Source organism: Pelodiscus sinensis, chromosome 15 (genome assembly GCF_052426305.1).
Source record: "Pelodiscus sinensis isolate ZL-2025 chromosome 15, ASM5242630v1, whole genome shotgun sequence".
Classification (NCBI taxonomy): Eukaryota; Metazoa; Chordata; order Testudines; family Trionychidae; genus Pelodiscus; species Pelodiscus sinensis.
This window is the reverse complement of record NC_143066.1, coordinates 13,638,491-13,663,154: the sequence shown is the minus strand read 5'-3', so window position 1 is coordinate 13,663,154 and position 24,664 is coordinate 13,638,491. Positions and strand designations below refer to the sequence as shown.

At 45.4% G+C, this 24,664-nt stretch overlaps 1 protein-coding gene and 1 long non-coding RNA gene across 6 annotated transcripts; one reads left to right on the top strand and one right to left on the bottom strand.

Annotated features, from left to right (window-relative positions):
- Positions 1-3,748: 3,748 nt before the first annotated feature.
- LOC142818581 (uncharacterized) lies at positions 3,749-5,880 on the bottom strand. Its single transcript, XR_012896116.1, has 2 exons — positions 5,802-5,880; positions 3,749-3,999 (listed from the first exon to the last, which is right to left on the bottom strand). It is a non-coding gene; the product is annotated as an uncharacterized LOC142818581 (long non-coding RNA).
- LOC112546046 (uncharacterized) lies at positions 5,854-13,477 on the top strand. 5 transcript variants are annotated; one of them, XR_003089680.3, is made up of 3 exons: positions 5,854-5,992; positions 6,948-7,031; positions 7,212-7,840. XR_003089680.3 is itself a non-coding variant. In XM_025185424.3 (2 exons), exon 2 carries the CDS (start codon positions 12,417-12,419, stop codon positions 13,362-13,364), a length of 948 nt encoding a protein of 315 aa, XP_025041209.2. In that variant the 5' UTR covers positions 5,886-5,992; positions 12,283-12,416; the 3' UTR covers positions 13,365-13,477. The 5 variants fall into 5 exon arrangements, 4 of the variants coding, with proteins under 4 accessions (XP_025041209.2, XP_025041210.2, XP_025041208.2 ...); XM_025185424.3 differs by lacking the exons at positions 6,948-7,031; positions 7,212-7,840 and adding an exon at positions 12,283-13,477 and having other exon boundaries at positions 5,886-5,992; XM_025185425.3 differs by lacking the exons at positions 5,854-5,992; positions 7,212-7,840 and adding an exon at positions 12,283-13,477.
- Positions 13,478-24,664: the final 11,187 nt, after the last annotated feature.

Here is a 24,664-nt window from a genome sequence, read left to right as displayed (position 1 = left end):
GGCACCAAACTCATGTTGGTGCTCTCATTGCCCTTGTGGATGCCACAGAACTTCCAAAATGGAGCTGATGCAAAGCAGAGCTAGGCTCACAGGCCTCGTACTGTGCCTCATAGTACAATTGATCCACACTGCCCATGTGGCGATTCAGGACAACGACGAGCAGCCCAGATTGGGTGACCTCTTCACCCAGGCCCTGGCACTCCTGATGCAAGAGTCTACTCCGTGATCCTGCATATCATGGAATGCCTCTTCTGACAGAGGGATACCAGTTCCAACTGGTGGGACTGCAGCAATGGGACAACCAGCAGTGGCTCCAGAACTTCTGCATGCAGAAGGCCACTGTCCTGGAGCTCTGTGAATGGCTTGCCCCTGACTTCAGGTGACAGGACACCTGGATGAGACCCACCATCCCCCTGCAGAAGTGCATCACCATCGCCCTATGGAAGTTCACTATGCCAGGCAGCTACTGCTGTATGGGAGACAGTTTGGCATGGGAAAATCCATGGTCAGGGCCATTCCCATGCAGGTTTTACAATTTACTATGAGACTGATGAAGCACTGGAATGGGTTCCACAGGGAGGTGGTAGAATCTCCATCCCTGGAGGTTTTTAAGTCCCAGCTTGCCAAAGCCCTGTCTGGGAGGATTTAGCTAGGGTTGGCCCTGTTTGGGTTGGACTCAGTGACCTCCTGAGATCTCTTCCAACTTTATGAGTCTATGTTTCTATGATTCTATAGATGGTCAAGACCATCAACATCATCCTGCTGTAGGTGGTCATTGCCCTGGGAAATATTGACCCTATAATCGCTGGCTTTGCCGCCTTGGGCTTCCTCAACTATGGGGGGCATAGACATCCCCATCCTGCCTCTGACCACTGTGCCTTGGACTTCATCAACAGAAAGGGGTATTTCTTGATGGCCTGCATGCCCTCATGGATCATAAGGGCCAGTTCATGGACATTTACATTGGAAGATTGGGGAAGGTGCATATGTTCCATATTCCAGAACTCAATCCTGTTACTGAGGATGCATCCTGACACACCATCAGAGTCAGGGACGTGGACATGCCCATTTGCATCCATGCTTTTGCCAGCAGAGAGTATGTTAATGAAGTGCTCATGAGCATTTGCCGCGTTGTTATTTGCATATTCTCTGCCGATGCTTTTTGTTCAATAGGTTTTTGCGCAAAAATAAGCAATGTAGATGGTCCTTTTTGTGCAAAAAACCTCTTAGGCGCAAGATCCTTATACCTCCTTTTTTGAAGCATAAGGATCTTGCACAAAAGGGGTTTTTTTTGCGCAAAACGGACCCATCTACACTGATTGGTTTTGCGCAAAAACCTCTTGTGCAAAAAGCATCAGCAGAGAATATGCAAATGACAGCGTGACAAATGCTAATGAGCTGTTCATTTGTTTACTCACTGCTGGCAAAAGCCTGCAGTGTAGACATAGCCAGAGAGGCTACACACCAAGAACTCGGTCTTTATCACTCCAGTATCTTTATCTGGCATACAGAAGTTTTCTGGTAAGTTGATTAGACTCAAAAGCAGGGAGATGCATGCAAGGTACATCTTTCTCCTTTATTATACATTTCATTGCATTTACATGTCACATCAACATTTTGGGACTGGCTAGGTTACTTTGTCAGAATGTACAGTATGTTTAATTATTCATGTTAAACCAGGCTTACAATGGCAAAATGTCATTCTTCACAGCTTCTCTTTCACTAAAAAAACCATCCAAGTGTTAGGCAGTTCTGAGCTGAGAAATATGCAACATGACCTCTAGTTTAGCTCCCTGATACCGAATCTATTTACTGAGCAATAGCATTCACATTATGAATTGCAAAATATTGCCAGTCAGCATTAGATTCCCAAATGTATATTTTACGGAGTAGCAAAAGTTTCCAGAGATTAATATTGTCTTCACTTATAAGTGAAGCTTCAGAATGTGAAGCTTTACAGACTCTTCAGAGGGAATTTAATGCTTTGTGAGTGCTGAGGTAGGCCAGCTTTTTCCACTAATCACAGTGTTGCTAACTCACGATTTTTATAAGGGCATTCAGAATATTTAGTGTTTTTCTTACTCACATGACACGAGGAGCTGGACTTTATGAATGAATCTCAGCTTTCATGTTAAAGAAAGTGTCTAGCTCCCAGTGTGGCAAAGAAAAGCTTGGAAATGTGGTCTGATTTACTCACCTGCACGGTGTTATTCAGAAAAATGTCTGTTTTTTCAAAAAAAAATCTTCACTTATGTCCACAATACTATCGTGTTCTTTCAAAAGAAAATCGAAAGAACACATGTTTTTCCAACTTTGGTAAACCTCATTCTATGAGGAAGGATGCCTTTTCTGAAAGAGCTCTTTCAGAAAAAGGCATGTGTGGGGAGAGGGAGATTTTTTGAAAGAAGAGGCCTCCAGGAAAAAGCACTGGTGCCCTAGTGGCCACTCTGTCCATAGTAATCACAGCTTAAATGTGAGATAGCATCCATTCAGTGTGGATCCAATCTTTTGAAAAAGCAAATAGATTTTTCGATGTGCTTTGGCAGTGAGGATGCTCTCTTTCGGAAGAAGTTTTTTTGGAAGATCTCTTCTGGAAAAGCTTCTTCCGAAAGAAGCCTGCAATCTAGACATACCCTCAGAAACCAGAAGGCAAAGAAAACAAACTTTTAAAAAAATATGATTGGTTTAAAAATGTCATTCATTTGGGGACCGCTCTTATGATTATAACCTCATTGGGGCTGGCTTTTATATTTCCCAGGTTCATTTCAGCTGAGCACCCGAAAGTTTGGACACTATCTTAAAAGCCTCAAATCCTACACTGAAAATACTGCAAGAACAAGCTTTCCTATGGCGTGATAATGCCTAGTTCTTATATAACAATTTTCACTTGTAGAATACTTTACAGTTGAAGTCGGTGTCATTATTCTCACTTATGGATGCAGATGGGAAGAATGAAAAGGCCAGCTGGGGGAGGAGGTGCTTAGAGAGGGTGCAAAGTTTGTTTAGGGTTGGAACATGGACAGGGCTTCAGGCAGATGTGATTGAGCAGGGGGTGAGTCTTGTGGCAGGGCTGTAGTCTGGGAATGTACAGCCTCTCGAAATGGAGGTGTCACACACTGTCCAACACAAACACCTTTCATTTGTTTGTAACTTGGGCTTAAAATGATGTATGGAAAATGTGCTGTGATTGGATGGTACATGCTGAACATATTGCTTCACAGTGCATTTTTGTCTAAAAAATTACTCCTTTTGTAATTAAATTTAGTAATTACATTTAGTAATTACATTTAGTAATTCAAATTAAAAAAAAATAATTTTACCAAAACTCAGTCAGTGCATCCCAGTTCTATGAAGAAATACTGAAACTTCATTGTGTGCTCTGTGATTTCATGGATTAGAGTTATGATTACACATTTTTAAAGTACAGGAAAAGGCAGAGAGCTCATTGTGAGTCAAGAGACAAAAGAATTTGCACATAGGTTGCACAGTGAGTAAACAGTTGCTTTTCTTGGTAGAAAGCCTTTTGGGTTTATCAGCTGAATTAAGAGGGGCTCTTATGTTTAAGGTGGGGCATGGTGTTGTCTAGCTATATAGCAATCACTAGGATATGTGAGACCCTAGAAATCAATGGGCTCTATTGTCAACCATTTACAGATGGAACAAAAATCCAGCCATTATCAGGCTAGATCTGATCTTAGCTCCTGAGTGAGGGAGGAAATATAGCCCTGCTATGAATTAATGACTTGCATGAGATCCAGCATTTTTATTTGCTTCAAACTTAATTCAAACAATTCAAACTTAATTCAAACAATTTATCCTGTGAAGATAAAGGCTTCACTCTGCTGCATTTGCAAAGAAGAAAACTAAACCTAACTTGAACAATACTGGCTTTTGGCTCCATGTGATTTCTCGTGCAGTAGGGAGAACTTACAAAATGATAGCAATTGGAGCCATGAAGGACTTTCCAATGTCACTGCTGTAGCAGCACAAGGTAACAATCTGCAACAATACCATAATGGGAAAGTTTTAGTTCAGTATCACCTATGAGTCTTGTCATAGACACCATTAACATGAGAGCAAGCAATAAATTATTGGGCAGCTTTTCAGTCACTGAAATGGATCCCTGAAATGGAGAACTATCAGCATCTGAATACAGATTGGACCTCTCTGGTCCAGAACCCTCAGGACCAATTTGCTGAGCCAGGGGAGGTCTGCCTGCTGCCTGCTGCCTGCTTTCTAGTCTGCTGCTGGTTCCACTTTTGGTTCTGGCCCCAGCTGGGCTGCCTACCTATGGTCCCAGCTCAGTGACCTACTGTGCAACCCCAGCCCAACTGCTCTGCCACATCCTTCCCCACATCACCCCCACCCTCACCAGCCTGCCACAGCCTGGTCCCCCTGCTGCACATCCTTCCCCACTATTGGGCTGCTGCATGGCCCCAACTCCCTGACATGATCAGCTCCAGCTCCCTGCCAGGCTGCTGTGTGACCCTGGCTTCCCAGTTCACACCCATGCCCCCTTGGCCAGTCTGCCACATGACCCTGTCTTCTCTGCTGGACTGTCACTTGATCCCAGCCCCAACTCCCCTGCTGGCTCCACTGCTGGGCTGCTGATATCCCTGCCGGGTTTCCAAGGGCTCCCAGCAGTCAGTCCTCCTGCTGCCTCACTCCTGGCCACTGGAGCTCTCTGGCCCAGGAACATTCGTGGTCCAGCAGACCAGAGAGTCCTAGTTTAGGGAGGTGTAACCTGGCAGACCAGAGAGTCCTGGTTTAGGCAGGTGTATCTCACGTGCTCTAAGTAGTCCCCTTGTTTTGACCTGGTCAGTGATTTATGTCTCTGATACATCTACTTTTTGTCCCCTTCCATCAAGGACAACAGTGAGAATACTGTGAGGGTGATAGCGAAGGCTAGTTTTAAAGACTTACATAATAAACAAAGCATAACTAGGATTTGTGTTTGCCTGCCTGTGAAGCAAGGAGCCCTGAATCCCTAGTAGATGGTCCAGAATATTTGCTGAGAAGAGTAATGGTGTGTTTGTCACATGCTTTAGCTCTGGGCAACTCAACTTTGAAAGCCCTGGGGGCCATAGTGATACTGATAGCGCATACCAACTTAATTTACACTTGTAAGAGAGATAACTAAATTGTGAGTACTGGACATTCTTTACTGGGTGAGAGATTCCTCCCCCTGGACGAGTGTGTGTTTGTATCAATATGGGTTTCAGTCAAGGGTACTCCTCTGCAGCCTCTTGGTCAGCGATTAGCTCGATCACCCTCATATCTCTGCTTACAGTTGTCCAGGGTCACAGCAGCCAGCATATCTGGGCCTTCTGTCAAGGCTTCAAAGACTATGCTGATTTTACTGCTCTCTCTCTATGCCCTGTGTGCTCCAGGCAAGCAAAAATGGATGTTACAATGGGGGTTCCTGTCTGGCTACATTCCACCCCGATACGACACACCACATCCCAGAATACAAGATGGCGGTGATGCCAGCACCTCTTGCCCACCTTGGAGGAATCTAAAAGTGCCCGATGGCCGGAATAGAGGGTTCAGGATTTAGGAATTGGCTAGGGTCCTTTCCTAGTGCTGTATATCGAATGTGCACAGAAGAGATAGCTACATTGACTAGGCGTTGCACAATACATAGGGTTATGCAGAAAATGATTACAACAATTACAATGGTTAGAACACTGGTTATAATGGAGAGTAGGAAAGGAGTTAGGGAAAATCCCAGCTATTGGGCTAATCCATTTAGCCATGAGATGTTTATATTCTTTGTTACAGCATGTCTTACCCAAACCTACATTGGTGTCCTTGGCTCTCGTACATTTTCATCCTCACCTCCTGGCTTCCAGGGGGACAGGACACATCACTCAGTCCTATTACAAAGCACACAGATATGACATCACTACAGAGGAAGTGACACAACAGATAATTATGGCCTGTCACCAAAGTGCATGTCACCAGAGCCAGCTGATGGAAGAGCAGTCCATAGGTAAGCTACATTTTATTATTATATTGGGAGTACTTGGGGGGGCTGTGGGGGAGGAGGAGAGTTGTTTATGACTGCCAGAACTAGCACCTCCTGTTGTTAGCCAATCTGGTTCTGCAGCAGGCTGGATCTCCCAGCCCAGCCTTCTGGCCAGGTCACATTTCAAACTTAATCCACCTCCAGCATAAGGAAAATCTAACTGAAAACCCAAATAAATACTCAAATAAACAGTTCTTCTAATCCTCTTAGACTTCACTGGAGTTCCCGGTTCTTCACCCCCTACTCAGGGCCCTGCAGAGTTCATTAAACCCCAAATTTTGTTTTTGTTTTCGGCTACTGAATGAAAAAAATCAATTATTCACTCAGCTGTATTTGGAAAAGACATATCTAAAATGCACATTGAGGCTAAACTCTGGGAGGGAAAGAAGTTAACTGTTGAATTTGAAAAGCAAAATATTTTATTCTTACCAATCAACCAATTTATCGTGCTATGTATTTGTAGATAATAAGACTTGATACTAAGCCATATTATTTGCCCCATACATTTGGAATACAGCCCCACATTACACTGTCGGTGTTTGCTGCAAATGAAATTCATATTTATTAATTTGCTAATGAATTGTGGCAACTTCATAGATTTTAAGATCCGAAGGGACCATTATGATAAGCTAGTCTAACCTGGGGCACAACACAAGCTATCAAATTTTACCCAGGAATTCCAAGACTCTCTAGAACTACACTTGTATAAATTATGATTCCCTTATAAATTAGACTTTTCTCATCACAAAGACAGCCACCACAATGGACAAGCTCAGAAAGGAGGCTAATAACCACCACAAAGAGAACAATCATATCACTGTGGAGTGTTTTCTTCAGATATGCATGATAATGAGACAGTTTAGAAAAATTGCATGGTCACCACACTTCCTTCACTCGAGAAAACTTTTTTTTCCTACAGGGTCAGGAAGATCAGGCCATAAATTCACACCAACTATTTTTTAAGTAAAAGAATTGGAGGTTGAGTTCATCAGCAATTCCATTAGTGAGTTTGGATGTGTAAATACTCTGTTACTTATTATTTGTGCTCATAAATTAAAAATGGAGCTTGGATGATAATAAACAATACTTTGATAATATTTCTTAATCTTATTTAACTTCTTTCTAGTTTTCAAACTTCATAACTAATTCTCCTTTAATTATTATTTTGTTCTATAATTTGAAGCTGTAGTTGCTGTATCAGAATATTGCTTTGTCTAATAAGACTGTTGATGGACTATGGAGCATATTTCTTTTGCAAGTTGGTACCCAGAGGTTTCCCAGTTTGCTAGATCATCTCTCCACTTGGCTTCCAACCTAATGGATTGTTTTCAGGATATGGTGGGTCATGTTATCAGAGACCTGCAAGGGAAGGTGGTGACCTTAGCAGAGGCAATCCAGACTTCTCAGGACCACAACAATATCATAAGAGAAAATCACAAAGCATTATGGGAAAAGAATGAAGATATAATCATGGCCTTCCAGGAGAGAAACAAGTCCTTTTGGGAAAAGAACATGACCCTCTGGACAAAGACTATGAACCTCTGGGAAAATGTCAAGACTCTGTTAATGGATGAGATTGAACTCTGGGGAGAGGATCTAGACCAATGGAAAAATGAACTGGAGCTTTGGAAGAAGGAATTAGATCTCTGGGAGGAGGAACTGGGATTCATTGCAGAATAAGAATGGCCACAGACAGCAGGAAAGAGCCATTGGTATAGTAACCCAGAACTGTGGTTTTATGTGTGTACAATAATGCCTGTCTTCTTGAGTTAGGGACCCTAATAAAGTATCAACTGTGTTTCAGCATCTCAAGCACCAGAGTATTTTACAACTATGTTTGTTTGTATTGCATTCATTTCATTTCATTGTTTCCATTTCTGCTTTCTTGTGTGAGGGTCAGTGTCAAACAGACACTACTCACCAATCCAGTTGCTGATCCGTTCCCATGTAAAAAGAGTTAATGGGATCTACTAGAGCTTAATTCTCAGGAGGAAGAATATCTAATCACCAAATTGCTCTTCATCTTAATACAATTAAACAGAATTATTTACAATATCCATTATTGTCTTACATCATATAAATGATGAATATTACTTGCTAATTTTATTTTAGAATGCAAAAGACTTTATTGCAGCAAATGTGCTGGAGGTTGAATAAGTATCATCTACTTCAAGATTTCTAAATACAGATTAAACAAACAATTAATCCTGCCTCAGCACAGTGGGCTGGACTAATTGAGTTCAAGATGTCCCTTCCAGCTCTCCATTCTGGGATTCCTCTTCTGCTCCTCCCAACTCCCATCTCCTTGATATTTCTTCTGCTCAGAGCCCAGGGTAGCTGGCCACTATTCCAACTTTCAGGGTTTGTCCCTTGGAGAATTACTGAAAGCCAGAGCACCCCTCTTTCACTTCCCATTCTCCTAATTAGAATGAGTCAAATGGGGGAAAATAATTTGTGGATACTTTTGCAAAACAATGCATTGAATTCACAGTTCTACATAGGTAGTGTGGTCACACTGGAGTCCTTATTTGGAGTATTTGGACCACTTGCCAGGTGTCTTGTGGAAATTTACATGCATCTTGCATGTTTTAGTAAGTATGATCATATCATTCATTCAAACTGTAGGGAAATTTACTCAGTTATTGAAGCAGAGAGCAAAACAAATATCAGGTGACTTCACAATCACTCCATACATACCAAATAATTTAAAGATTCTGGATCTTCTAGAACATTCTTATCTTTAAGGTTCAAGCACTAATTGCCCTGGTCATACCATCTCTAACCCAAGAGAATTCAGCTGCACAGAGAAGAAGAGCAGGTCCATTCAATATAAATAAACTTAGTCATGATTCAATGTCAGTAATGGAAACTTTAGTCTAGAATTCAGTCTGAGAGGTAAAAAAAGAAAGTAAATAAAAAGGTCAATTTTTTCAACAAGAAGACCTAAAAGCCTCTTTTGAGCCTTTTTTCCCTCAAGCTAATCATGGAAAGGTAGCACCATGTAGGGCTGCTAGTAGACAATTGGACAAACAAACAATCTTCTGATCATCACTCAGTCCATCAGGCATTTCTGATTATGTTCATAATAGAGTGAACTTTGAAATGAAATCTCTCCACTAAACATTTGGAATCACTCTACTCATTTGAAAGGGCATAAAAAGTGGAGGAACAGGTTTTTTTTTCCTTTGGCAGACAATATTGAAACAAAATCCCTGTTTATACATTGTTTTTTATAAGTAAAATTTAAGTCTGAGAAAAGAGTTAGCACAAGGTATTTGCACTGCTTTGGTATCACTGGTTCTGCAAAATGTCCCCACTGAATTCAAGGGAGCTCTATCCAGATAGACAAGAGTCTACTCACTGTACATTGCAAGATCAAGGTCTTTATCACTCTTTTGTGGGTCTTGGAAGTATCTAAGCGGTGCATCTTCCTGGGACTTGTTGTCTTCATAAGAGTAAATTTCTTTCTACATTTCAAGAATTCAAAATATATTTGTTGTTCCTCAATGATATAGATGATTTCTTATTTTTCCAGGGCAGTTACAAGAATATTTGCATTCATCTTATTCCTAGTTGTTTCTTCTCATCACCTACAGATAACAGGACATTATTGATCGTTGTGGTATTTTTTTAAAATGTGAAATGCAGAAATTAGTTATGGCATGTAAATTACAAGTTGATTACATCTTAAATTGTAATTTCACAATTTTTAAATAAATAAAAATTGTATTAATAATTATTCTTCACCTTTGAACAGCACATTCATCTTAACAAACTCAACATACACCAAAACACTAATGAATTCATAATCCTCTCAAACACCAATCTGGGTATTACTATCTCAGGGTATGTCTACACTGCCACCCTAGTTCAAACTAGGGTGGCTAATATAGGTGTTCCAACTTGCAAATGAAGCCTAGGATTTAAATATCCCGGGCTTTATGTGCATGTTCCCGGGCGCCGCCATTTTTAAATGCCCCGTAGTTCGAACTACCTGCCCGCGGCTACATGCAGCACGGACTAGGTCGTTCGAATTAAAGCTCCTAATTCGAACTACTATTATTCCTCCTGCAAGGAGGTTTAATGGTAGTTCGAATTAGGAGCTTTAATTCAAACTACCTAGTCCGTGCCGCATGTAGCCGCGGGCAGGTAGTTCGAACTACGGGGCATTTAAAAATGGCGGCGCCCGGGAATATGCAAATAAAGCCTGGGATATTGTGACGTAGTGGAGGGAACTTGCTAGGGCTGTGGCGACCTTGCTGGGGCTGTGGGCGACCTCTGCTGTCTGTAGCAAGACCCAGCAGGGAAGGGGGGAGTCATTATGCAAAGATGGCTCCAAACTGGTCTGACCAGCCACCCCCCATGGGGAGAAACAAAGGAAGGTGGAAGGCTGCCCTGGCTGGGGGCAGGGCTGGAGTAAAGGGGGAGTTAGTTCCTGGCTGGAAAGCAGGGGAGAAGGAGCTGGGGAGGGGGGCTGGGACTCCCCTGTCTCAAGGGGGGCACTGAGGCCTCTTAGCCCCCAGTTCCTGTAACCAGATTACATCTGTGCTGTGCTATATCCTGGAGTGGCAATAAACAACCTCCATTCTACTGGCTGGTGGAGTCTGTTCATGACATTTCGGGGGTGCAGGAGACGGGAAAATCCCGACGCGTCATCACAGATATTTAAATCCCGGGCTTCATTTGCAAGTTCGAATGCCTACATCAGCTACCCTAGTTCAAACTAGGGTGGCAGTGTAGACATACCCTCATTCTGATGCACATAGAAGTTATAAAGTAAATCTGCTTTTTTGCACTAATTTCTTATTCTGGGAATAGTTGCAGAATTTCTTAACTGTCCTACTTGCAGATTAAGATACATACAATTCAAATTATGTAAGCATTGTAAGATCGCAACCTAAATTCATTATTCAGTATAACACAGACTGTAAGAAGAATTTTTCCTTGCATCATTTCATCGGAACCTACAAGACTACTTTTCCAATATTTAACAAAACATAAAACACCAGGATGGCAAGTGCCAACAATATATATAAAATAATTGCTAGAGTTATAATTTCCTTTAAAAATTGAGGTATGACTTGATCAACAATATTTTACCAAATCTGACTACTTAAATGTACGCTGGGGATATTTAAAGGCCAGTAATGTAAGGAGTTTTACTTTATAAAGGGATGGTAAGAAAAAATAGAATATGGAGTAGTTGTGTGATGTATACAGGCCAAGTTTTTCAAAAGGGACTAGTGACTTGGGGTTTCTTCATTTTTGGGTACCAAATTTGAAACATTTTAAAAGGTCCATATTTTCAGAGAGGGGCTGTTCAGCATCTTTTTAAAAACAGGATCGCTTAAGGAGTCTCCAGTAGAATACCCCAAAATGAAGGAACATAAATCACTAGTCACTTTTGAAAATCTTAGTCATTGATTTTAAATAACTCAGCATATACTGATAGAAATGTAGCCGTGTTAGTCTGGTGTAGCTGAAACAAAATATAGGACTATGTAGCACTTTAAAGACTAACAAGATGGTTTATTAGATGATGAGCTTTCGTGGGCCAGACCCACTTCCTCAGATCAAATAGTGGAAGAAAATAGCCACAGCCATATATACCAAAGGATACAATTTAAAAAAATGAACACATATGAAAAGGACAAATCACATTTCAGAACAGAAGGGGGATGCGGGGGGAGGGGGGGAGGAAAGGTAGGTGAATGCCAGTGAGTTAATGATATTAGAAGTGGGGAAGGGTAGATGTCTGTGAGTTAATAGTATTAGAGGTGATAATTGGGAAAGCTATCTTTGTAATGGGTAAGATAGCTGGAGTCTTTGTTAAGTCCCCTGCGGAGAGTGTCGAATTTTAGCATGAATGCCAGTTCAGAGGATTCCCTTTCAAGTGCAGATTTGAATGTCTTCTGAAGTAGGATGCAGGTTAGCAGGTCATTGAGACAGTGTCCTTTCTGGTTGAATTCTTTGGTATATATGAATGAATCCTTTGGTATATATGGCTATGACTATTTTCTTCCACTATTTGATCTGAGGAAGTGGGTCTGGCCCACGAAAGCTCATCATCTAATAAACCATCTTGTTAGTCTTTAAAGTGCTACATAGTCCTGTATTTTGTTTCAGCATATACTGTATTTGTTAAGTAATCCATTTTGTCTTACTTGCTAACTTCTTTCTCTAATGTAGCTCAATTCTGTCCTATGAACCTCACAGCTAATGTTTTATTTCTATTTCTTTACTTCCCATTTTAGTGGTCCTGAATGAGCCTTTTCACAAACACCTTCCTGCTCTGCACCTCCCAAAGGCTATCAGCCAGCATTCAGTACAGCAGCGAATTTTTGTGTTCTTTGTTTTACCCAGGCATTTTAAAATCCGGAAGTGACTAATGGACCAGAAGAAGCAAAAAACAGAACGAGGGTTAGACCATGGCACCTTGCAAGTCAGGATAAATAATGAGGTAACTGTCTTCCCTAGCACGAAGCAGGAGACCAAGAACCGTCTGGCACCCTTCACTAACAGCCGCAAGAAACACCTTAGCAAGAATCAAAAAGAGGAGAAAAGGGCCTTACAAGAAGAGATCAAGGTCTTCTGGGAGGAGAACCAAGATTTCCATGAACAGATCAAGGTATTTCAAGAAGAGAAGAAAGCCAAGGCTTTGAGATTGGAGATCAAGGCCTTTCGAGAAAAGAACAGGAACTTCGTGGAAGAAATCAAGGCATTTCTGGAGGAAAACAAGGCCTTCTTGGAAAAGATCAAGGCCTTCCAACTGAAAAAGAAAGCTTTCCAGGAACAGGTTAATACTATTCAAGAAAAGATTGACACCTTCCAAGAGATGATCAAGGTCTCTGAAGAGGAGATTGTAGCCTTTGAGGAAAGGAATGAGGCTTTCCGGGAAACAATCAGAGATTTCCAGAGAAAAAACAAGGTCTTTCAAGAAAAAAATAAGGCTCTGCGTGAGAAAAACAAAGCCTTTCAAGAAAAGAATGAAGTTGCCCAGGAGAAGAACAATACTTTCTGGAAGGAATACAAAGTTTTCTGGAAAAAGGACAAGGTCTTCTGGGAGGAGGATATTGCCATCTCAAGGGATAAAATGGCCCTCTGGGAAGAGTACATGGCTTTCAGGGAGAATGATCAGGAGCTACAAGAGGGAAAAGGAGCTCTTTGGGACATGGTAGAAGTCCTTTGGGATGAGAAATATGCCCTATGGAAGAAGGTACACAACCCTCCAGGAGAACAAGACCTAGCTGAAGCTTCAGAGAACAATGCAGATGGTGATCATGGCCCAGCTGTACATACTATGACAAAGGTACCAGAGGGAGCAAGGCAGGACTAGAGGAGTTCCTTGCTGCCAAGCCTTGGGTTCTCTCATGTGCTGAAACACATACATATTTGATCCTGTGACCCCAGAAGCTTAATAAAGTCCTGATGGAGCTTTAGAAACAGGGAGTATCAGAGTTTTATTTTACTCTTACGTATGCTTGTATTGCATTTGTTTCCTTCAGCTCTGTCATAGTTAGACTCTCAGGGTATGTCTACACTACAAAGTTAATTCGAACTAACAAACGTTAGTTCGAATTAACTTTGATAGGCGCTACACTAGCGCTCCGTTAGTTCGAACTTAATTCGAACTAGCGGAGCGCTTAATTCGAACTAAGTAAACCTCATTCTACGAGGACTAATGCCTAGTTCGAATTAGCTAGTTCGAATTAAGGGCTGTGTAGCCACTTAATTCGAACTAGTGGGAGGCTAACCCTTCCCTGATGGCCACTCTGGCCAACACCAGGGAAACTTGTCTGCCCCCCTCCCGGCCCCGGAGCCCTTAAAGGGCCATGGGCTGGCTACACATTTTGTGCCAGTTGCAAGGCTGCCAGCACCCAGCCAGCAGACCCTGCACCTGCCACAAGATGAGCCAGCCACCTGATGCCACCCAGCCCTCCATCTCCTCCCGGGACGAGCCTGTCGGATCTCAGGAGCCTGCCCGGGGCCCAAGAGGTGGGCGCCCGCTTGGTCTAGTGCGGAGATCATGGACCTCATCGAGGTTTGGGGGGAAGCCTTCAATGTCCACGATCTCCACACTAGCCACTAGCCGCATGGCTGACAGCCTGGCCGCCAGAGGCCACCAGCGGACCCTGGAGCAGGTCCGCTGCAAAATAAAGGATCTGCGGCAGTCCTACTCCCGGGCCTGCCTACCAGGGTCCGACCTGGAGGCCTGCCCCCACTTTCACGCCCTGGACCGCATCCTGGGGGCTAACGCCATGCCTGTGGTCATCGACCCCGGGGCAAAGGGACCGGTCCTGGACACCGAGGAGGAGGAGCCGGAGGACGCCATGAGCCAGGAGCCTGCCAGAAGCCTGCCCAGGACACAGGACCCCCGAGGAACCCCACAGACAACATCTCCTGTGTCGTCCGAGGCCGGGGAAGCCTCCACCTGTGAGTACCATCATGCTCCCCTTATGTGTACAGGGGGGGGAGAGGGAGCCCAGGGACCGTGCGCCTGGGTCTTGCCCACCATGGAGCAGCAGCAGGGTGTCATGCAGGGGCCTTGGCCTTGCAGAGGGGGGCTGGGTTTCACCCACCTTGTCCCCAGGGAATAACTGACCGCTGCTCTTGTTTCACCACAGCCGCAGCACCTGGGACTGCAGGGCGCACCACCCCGCCTGCAACAGCCACCCGCGCCTGGGCCAGCCAGCGTGCCAGAAACCAGGAGGACTACCAGCGGCGGCACCTCCGGTTCATGGAGCAGCTGCTCCGCAACCAGGAGCACTGGGTCCGGGAGGACCTTCGGCTGCGCCAGTGGAGTGTGGATGCGCTGGAGGAGCAGGGCCGTGGCCTCAGAGGCCACCTCCAGACCCTGGTGGACCGGTTCCTGCCTCCTCCTGCTCCAGCTCCTGCAGCTGCCGGAGCTCTCGCTCCTCCTCCCATCCCTACTGCCCCGGCTTCCTCTCCCGCTTCCTCCGCACCCCCCCGTCCCTCCTGCCCCACCCTTCACACCCGCCCCCCCCCCCCGAGGTTCCCGCACCCACAGTGTTGCGAGACGGGAGAGCCAGCCAGACCTCCAAGCCTGAGCTTTCCCTTCCCTTCCTCCCCTTCCACCCCCTTCCAGCTCCCTCCTCCCAGGTTTCCCCCTCCCCTGCGTCTAATCAGTGTGGAGGTGCTAGTTCGAATTAGCAAAACGCTAATTCGAACTAGTTTTTAGGTCTCGATGCGCTAGTTCGAATTAGCTTAGTTTGAATTAATTAATTCGAACTAAGTTAGTTCGAATTAGCGCTGTAGTGTAGACATACCCTCTGGTTGTGGGGTTCTAATAACCAAAATTATTTACTGTAATTCTAAAAAAAGTTGAGAATTGAACACACACATACACCAAAAAAACAAAAAGAAAAATCTTCCTTGCAGGTTTCCTTAATCCCACTACACATGGCTGGCTGAATATCTTTTATAAATGTTTTACAAAAATTAAATCGCAAAGTCTGATTTTCTATTATTCAGAAGATAGTTGATTTGTTATGTTTTTGTTATTTTCATGTATTCAGATCACCTCCTGTTATCTGCAAAAATATTTAAGAGCAAACCCTGGTGGAAATTTTCTGAATTTTGATTGTAAATTAAACAAAATACGTTAAATTTTGCAAATGTTTTTGCAAAAATATCTTTTTCAACCCCAGCCTCATGTGATGGAGTGTCCACCATACTTAGGACTGGAAGGGCACATCTACACAGCAGGGTTACAGCCCAAATAAGCTATGCAACTTGACCTATGTCAATTGTGTAGCTTAAGTTGAAATAGCTTATTTCAGCTTTTGGCACTGTCTACACAGCAGGAAGTCTGGGAGGGTATGTCTACACTACAGTGCTAATTTGAACTAACTTAGTTCGAATTAGTTAATTCGAACTAAGCTAATTCGAATTAGCGCATCTAGACTTAAAAACTTGTTCGAATTAGTGTTTTGCTAATTCGAACTAGCGCGTCCACACCGATTGGACGCTGGGGCGCATTTAAGGGCAGCTGAAACCGGTTCCGGCAAGGCATCAGATCAGTAGTTGCTTTGTGTGGCTGCTGTCTGAGGCTATCTGAGGCTCGAGCTTAAAGGGATTCCCCTGGACAGCCGGTTCTCAGCTTTTCCGCTTGCTTGCCTACCTCGTCGAGGGACAGCAAAGCGTTTTTCTCTGCACCTGTCTGTGTCGGTGGTTCCCTTTGGGGACGCCGCCGCAGTTGGCAACATGGAGCCAGAGCTCACCCTGGGCTTTCTGGTGCAGTTTTTGGACTTGCTGGTGGCTGCCTGGCACCACCTGGTGCACGTCAGCCCCCTACCTCTCCGCCTGGCCTCCCTGGGGACTGTGGAGGAGCCGCAGCAGTGCCCAGATGCCAGCGTGCCCTGCCGCATCTGGCGTCTGGACACCAGCAGTGACTGGTGGGATTGCATCATCCTGGAGCGCTGGGGAGACAGACAGTGGACCCATAACTTCAGGATGAAGAAGGACACCTTCCTGGAGCTCTGTGAGTGGCTCGCCCCTGCTCTGCAGCAACGGGACACTTGCATGAGGCCCGCCATCCCCCTCCAGAAGCATGTGGCCATCGCCCTCCGAAAGCTCTCCACGCCGGACAGCTATCGATCCGTCGGGAACCAGTTCGGCGTGGGGAGATCCACCGTCGGAGTGGTGCTCATGCAGGTACGGCACTCACCGACCACTGGGCCAGGGGGGAGGGCGGCTACAAGCAGGGGATGGGCTGCCCCAGGGAAAATGGGGGGGGAGGAGGCGAAAGTGCCCCACACCAGAGGGTTTGGTCTGTCCCGGCCGTACTACACGCTGCCTCGGGGGGTTGCTTCTGGGAGTGGGGAGCGGGGCAGTGCCTGACGAATGAATACTCCCAGCCACTCGGGCGCCCCAGTGATTCACGGTTTGCTGTGTCTCTCTGCAGATGGTCAAGGCCATCAACCGGGTGCTGCTCCACAGGGTGGTCCGCCTCGCCAACCCAGACTCTGTCATCCGGGGATTCGGTGCCCTCGGCTTCCCCAACTATGGGGGGGCCATCGACTGGACGCACATCCCCATCCGTGCTCCGGAACACCAGGCCTCCCAGTACGTGAACCGCAAGGGGTACTTCTCCGTCCTCCTGCAGGCCGTGTGTGACCACCGGGGCCAGTTCATGGACATTATTGTGGGCTGGTCCGGCAAGGCACACGACTCCAGGGTGTACCGGAACTCCTCCGTGTGCCAGAGGCTGCAGGCTGGGACTTTCTTCCCTGACTGCCGCATCAGGGTTGGGGACGTGGACATGCCCGTGTGCCTGGTGGGGGATGCGGCCTACCCCCTACAGCCCTGGCTGATGAAACAGTACATGGGGCACCTTAACCTCTCCCGCCAGGCCTTTAATGCCAAGCTGACCAGGGCCCACATTGTGATCAAGGGGGCCTTCGGCCGACTGAATGCCAATTTGCGTGAGTGAAAGAGGGAGGCTTTCCTGCCAGCCTGGATGGCTGAGACTGAGCGCATGGCTGGCCATTACACAGCCTCGCACTGCCGCTGTCTGGGAAGCCCAGTGTGGGGGGCCGTCCGGATCTGGGAAGCCCTGCGGGAGAGCTTCCAGGTGGAGGAGGAGGACTGAACTCTCCCTGCATGCCCCACTGGGGCCTTCTTCCACCCTCCCTCTTTCCCCTTTCCCCTCCCTGACCCCTCTTCCTAATGTCAAATAAAGACACCTGTTTTAACAACCAAAATCTCTTTTTATTTTACATAACTGGGGTGGGGGGAGGGAGGAGTGAGGGTGGAGGGGAAACCTGGGAGAAGGGAGCTAGAAGGGGGAAGAAGGGGAGGAAGGGAAGGGAAGGGAAAGCTCAGGCTTGGGTGTCCTGCTGGCTCTCACGTCTCGCAGCACTGCGGGTGTGGGGGCGTCAGGGGGGAGTGGGTGTGGAGGGTGGGGCAAGAGGGATGGGGGGTGCGGAGGAAGCGGGAGGGGGAGTAGGGGTGGGAGGAGGAGTGAGAGCTGGGATGGCCGCAGGGGCCGGAGTAGGAGGAGGCAGGAACCTGTCCACCAAGGTTTGGAGGTGGCCTCTGAGGGCACGGCCCTGCTCCTCCAGTGCCTCCAAACTCTGCTGCCGCAGCCACAGGTCCTCCTGGACCCAGTGGTCCTGGGTGCAGAGCTGGTGCTCTAGGAACCGCAGGTGCCACCGCTGGTACTCCTCCTGGTTCCTGGCGCGCCTGCTGGCCTGGGTGCAGGTGGCTGTTGCAGGCGGGGTGGTGCGCCCTGCAGTCCCAGGTGCTGCGGCTGAGGTGAAACAAGAGCAGTGGTCAGTTCTCCCTGAAGACACGGTGGGTGAAACCCAGCCCCCTCTGCAAGGCCAGGGCCCCTGCATGACATCCAGCTGCTGCTCCATGTTGGGCAAGGCCCAGGCACACGGTCCCTGGGCTCCTTCTCCCTCCACCCCTCCGTACACATAAGGGGAGCATGATGGCACTCACATGCGGAGCCCTCATCGGCCTCGGACGACACAGACGATGTGCTCTGTGGGATGCCTTGGGGTTCCTGGGTCCTGGGCAGGCTCCCTGCAGGCTCCTGGCTCTCAGTGTCCTCCTCTTCCTCCTCCGTATCAGGGACGGGGCCCTCTGCCCTGGGGTCAATCACCACCCGGGGGGCATGGACGACATGAGCCCCCAGGATGAAGTCCAGGGCCTCAAAGTGGGGGCAGGTCTCCGGGTTGGCCCCTGGCTGGCAGGCCCTGGAGTAGGACTGCCATAGAGTCCCCATGTGGCCTCTGGCGGCCAGGCTGGCAGCCATGTGGCTGTAGACGGCCATGTTCCTGTGGCTAGTGCGGAGATCGTAGATGTTAGAGGCCTCCCCCTGAACCTCGATGAGGTCCACGATCTTCGCACTTGACCAGGCAGGCGCCCGCCTCTTGCGGCCCTGGGCAGGTTCCTGGGAGCCACCAGCCTAGTCCTGGGAAGAGGTGGAGGGCTGGGTGGCAGTGGGTGGCTGGCTCATCCCGTGCCAGGTGCAGGGTCTGCTGGATGGGTGTTGGCAGGTTTGCAACTGGCACGGGCATGGTAGCCAGACCATGGCCCTTTAAGGGCTCCGGGGCTGGGATGGAGGCAGAAGAGTTTCTCTGGTTTGGCCCAGAGTGGCCACCAGGGCAAGCTGGGAAGGGCTAGCGTCCAACTAGTTCAAATTAAGTGGCTATACAGCCCTTAATTCGAACTACTTAATTTGAACTAGGCATTAGTCCTCGTAGAATGAGGTTTACTTAGTTCGAATTAAGCGCTCCGCTAGTTCGAATTAAGTTCGAACTAGCGGTTTGCATGTGTAGTGCCTATTAAAGTTAATTCGAACTAACGGCTGTTAGTTCGAATTAACTTTGTAGTGTAGACATACCCAGAAAGAGCACTCTTCCTCTGACTTCCCTTACTCCTTGTACAATGAGGATTAAAGGAGTAGAATCAAGAAGTCCTCCATCTCAATATTAATTATGTTGAAATAAAGGCTTGTTGTGTAGACGCGAACTATGTTATTTTGGAATAATGTCAGTTATTCTGAAATAATGCTGCTGTGTAAACATAGCCAAAGGTGTTAATGCAGCCAGGCATATTAACTCCCCCGCTGCACCTGGAGGGAGAGCCAAGATGCAGGGAATTGATGACAAGAAGATTCTGCTGAGCAGGAACAGAAGGAGGCCTATAAAGCCAGGAAGCTGACACAAAATAGGGGTTGCTGCTGGTGCAGAGCAGCAATTAGATCCTAGGAAGAATGCGGAGGGTTTGGAGCTGGTACTGCCAGAGAAAAGGAGAGGAGGACCAGGAGTGTCAGAAGGAAGCACTCCAAGGAAGGAACAGTGAGGGCTGGGAGAGTAAAGCCCAGAACTCCTAAGTTGGCAGTCCCTAGATTACAACCAAGTGTCAAAGTAGGCCTGGGAAGACTGCCTAGGACTGCTCAGCATTCCCCTCTTCAGGTGTTTGAAGAGGACAACAGTTCTTGGTGACAGACCGATGGCATGCAGCTGTGGGAAAGGACATTGACTTTGAGAGCTAATCCCCAAAGTGACCAAGAGTGGGTACCAGACAAGTGACCAAAGACACAGCCATAGAATTGGTTGAAAAAAATTAAACCCTTCTCCACAAAAGAAGAGAGGGAGGGGAATCATTTCTCATGAAAATTTTCAAATTTCCAATTAGCTTCATCAATCAATTTTAGCATAAACACATATATTCATATGTATGGACATGATGACCTCCTGAGGTCTCTTCAAGCCCTAGGATTCTATGGTTCTATGATTCTCTATTATGTGCAAATATTCTCACTGGAAATGTGTCAGGAATCACTTCTTGCTCTCTGTTTGTTATTGTCCTGGTCTTACAAGTGCCAGTCATTCAATCAGGAAACAAAAAAGGTGACATTAGCACTGTCTTCTATTTTCCAGAAGTCTTTAGAACCTATCCAGAGCAGTAGTTTATGTTCATAAATAGCCCTTTCATGTTGTATATAGTTAGTAAACATAGATATTTGGATTGTACCAGCCCTGTGTGGTTCCTTCATGTTATTTTTGTTGCATAAAGAGCAAAACACACAACAATGGTCAATCCTGCAGTACTAATAATGAATAGTGAATCACCAGAATGAGTTCATGAAGCCAGGATCTGCTCATCTCAACTCTTTAATGTATACTAAAAATAACAAATTTAGAAAATAGACTCAGTTGATGCTTGTTTTCAAATTATTTGTGAACAGGAAATAGAGCTACATTTATAGCAAATACTGCAACTCAGACATTCTTTTCCTTACATTTTTAGCCAGCCAAGGATGTATAGCCAAAAGGAGACTTCAGAGGCAGGTTAGAAATAATCACTAATCTGTCCTGAAAATGCAATTTATGTGGAAGCTGTTCAGTGTATGGTATAGCATTGCCAAGAAGAGTTCACTACCAATGCAGTGTCTACAGTGAGGCCAACAGATGTGCCAGGCTCCTGGGCAAAGTGGGCACCTGGGCTGCCAGCTCTGTGCTCCCTGAAGGGACGGCGCCTCAGGTGGAAGGTATGGGACTGGAACTGTGCCTCATGGTACGCTAGTGGCAATTTAAAGGTCCTGAAGCCCCAGAGACCACCACTAACACTGTAATAGTGGTAGCTGCCAGAAGTTGCAGGCCCTTTTGAATCACTGGGACTTGAACAGTTGCCTCCTTTTTCTCCCTGTTGGCAGGCCTGAGTGTCTACTAAACGCAGGCCTAAAAGGGATCCAACTGGTTTAAAAGATACCTAAGGTTTTTGGATATTGCTGAGTTGCCTTGTTAAAATCTTCTAAATCATCTTGCCCAAAACTAAGATTTTTAGGATGGGTGATCATTAGAGAAACAAATATTTCTTGACTCCCATTAATATCTCCCACACCATCTAAGAGGCTGTTCATGTAGAATAATAGTCTTAGCAGTTACTCCAGATTATGCCACCCAGACAAGACACACCTGCAACTTGCAGGTCAAAGCATGTACTTTCTGCAGAACCATGGTGAACAGCAGCAGTCAAAAGCCAAACATGGAAGACTCTGCATTTGTCTCCCTGCGAACTGCCTCTAAAGGAACATTGATCAGTCTGAACACAATTGCTAGTTGAGGGTCTGTGGTCAGTATTGGATCTGGAACAAGCTATACAAGATGTGGTGTTTGCATGTAAGGGAACTGTTTTGGATACACAGTGAATGGCTCTTGATATGGATTTAGAGATAAGGCTGAATATGAAAAGCCTGCAGGATTTGGCCTTTGGCATAGCAAAAGAAAGTTTAACCAAAAATATACAAAAGCTTCAGAGGGGTAACCGAGTTAGTCTGTACAGGATAAACTTAAAAAACAACAAATGGTCTGGTAGCACTTTAAAGACTAATAAAACATGTAGATGGTATCATGGGCTTTTGTGGGCACAGCCAGTCATCTGAAGAAGTGGGCTGTACCCACGAAAGCTCATGATACCATCTACATGTTTTGTTAGTCTTTAAAGTGCTACCAGACCATTTGTTGTTTTTTAAGTTTATCAAAGATATACAGGAAGTGACTCTTTTACTTATGGGCAATGAGAAACATTTACTTTATTTGGGAGACACTTTGCCAGCTCATTTACATGCTCGGCACTTCCAACTTGGTGGTGTAGGGAAAGTTGTCTTTTGGAATGTCCAGGCTGGCACATTTTGTCACAACACTTCATGCCAATTTGTGTCAATCACATCACAACACATTACATCATGTACGGGAACCAAGTTTGACAGAAGTAAACAAACCACATGAGATTTAACATAGCGTGGCTCTCTAGTGATTAAAGATTATACATAGTCAAAAGTTTAGTTAGATTAACTGAATTCACAATGACTTTGGGGGAAAAATAAAGCCCACTGTGCTGTAGAGGAATTGGATAGCATTATTTTCAGTTGTTTGGGAGCTCTCTATCTTCCTGTATATCTTCTTATTGAAGAAGTCAGCAGAATCTAACAGACTAGTAGCAGATATATGTAACTAGGCTTTGTATTTGTACACAGTAGCTAGGAAACAGGCTTATTTGAAATCTTAGTCTGTCCAGGTGGTTTCCTCATATTATTACTCATGTGTAGAGAAGGCAGACTCATTATATAGTCCCTGTATGCAAACAGATTGATTAAATGAGGTATTTGCTGCCTTAATGTTTGGTGTACTTTTTCGGCTGGATTCTAGTAAGCTATGAACAGGATAAGATACTATTCCACATGAATAAGGGCAGCAAAATCTAATCCTCTGCAAATAAATTGCTTTTTAATTATGAAATAATTGCCTAAATTCCATTGTGGGGGGAAGACAAATGCCACAATTTGGTTTTAACGTATGGAATCTACTTCATTTCACACTATGTACCTAATGTTTTTGTGCTGGTGAACAGGAACGAAAGCAAATACATATGGGCTATGTCTAGACTGGCATGATTTTCCGCAAATGCTTTTAACGGAAAAGTTTTTCCGTTAAAAGCATTTGTGGAAAAGAGCCTCTAGATTGGCACAGACGCTTTTCTGCAAAAGCACTTTTTGCGGAAAAGTGTCCGTGCCAATCTAGACGTGGTTTTGTGCAAGAAAATCCCGATCGCCATTTTCGCCATCAGGGCTTTTTTGCGCAAAACAGTTTTTAGCTGCCTACACTGGCTCTTTTGTGCAAAAGCATTTCCGGAAAAGGGCTTTTGCCCGAATGGGAGCAGCATAGCATTTCTGCAAGCATTTCTTACATGAGATCGTCAGTGTTCATGCGGAAATTCAAGCGACCAGTGTAGACAGCTGACAAGTTTTTCCGCAAAAGCAACTTCTTTTGAAGAAAAACTTGCCAGTCTAGACGCAGCCATGGTGTGGAAAGCAAAAGTCCTATGGTGATGGGCAAGTGATGTCAGAGACAGGTGGAAGATACCACTGAAAGCATCTAGACAGAAACTTGCATGTAGGCAGCCCTAATGTAGTAGTCATACGTCTGCTGAGCTGGAACAGCAACAGATCTTGTATATTTCTGGGATGACAAAGCAACCCTATTTAGGGACAAAAGACAGGACTCTGCAGCACTTTAAAGACTAACAAGATGGTTTATTAGCTGATGAGCTTTCATGGGCCAGACCTACTGTCATGGCTCCTTCCCCACTCTGGCATGATAAATGCAGAAGTGGGGGCCAGCAAGGGGAAAGATCATTTGGGAAATCTTACCCCTAAAATAAAAATCAAGGCACACAATTAACCACTGCCAGGTTAATAAAAAGAAAAGAAAGAACTTTTATTATTACAACAATATTCCTGTTGCAACCATAATGACTAGATAGGGAGGTAACAAAATATACTCATGGAGAAACTCCATGGGCCTAGAACTTAGTTACAAAGAAAAGCCAAAACATCTTTTAAGCAGTGCCAGATCTCAGATCCCATACCCCATCCTTAAAACAATAAAACGAAACTGCCTAAACTTTACCCTACTTACAGAAAATGAAGAATGGTGTCTTGGAGAGAGAGAGAGAGACATGCTTGTCCCTCTCTGTAGCTGCAGAGAACTCTCAGAGAGACAAAAGGAAGAGAAGAAAAAAACCCAAATTCCTTTGTCCCAGTTTGAAAAGTCCCACCTACATTCCTATTGGTCACTCCACCTGGCTAGGTGTAGTTAACCCCTTAATCCCCAGGCTGCTGGCTAACCCTCATAATCATGACACCTACTTCCTCAGATCAAATTGTGGAAGAAAATTGGCATGACCATATATACCAAAGGGATACAATAAAAAAAAGTGAACACATATAAATTTAAAGTGCTGCACTTTAAAGTGCTGTATAGTCCTGTCTTTTGTTTCAGCAAGACTAGACTAATACGGCAACGTCTCTATTACTATTTAGGGACAGTGCTGCTTTCTTCTAAAGGGGGAAACAAAACAATCCCTAAACACAGCTTATTCCAGTTGACTCTTGGTTAACTGTGACTGACTAACTGTCCAATTTTGTGATCTAACAAGAAAATCAACAACTAAACAAAATGCTTTGCTCCCTGGAATGTATGTACACTTCTTAACACCACTGATTGGCATGAATGCAGATCAGCAATCATTGGTAGAGAATCTGCATGTTATAACATTGATGTTGCAGCCTTAAACAAAACACACATCTCTGGTACCAGC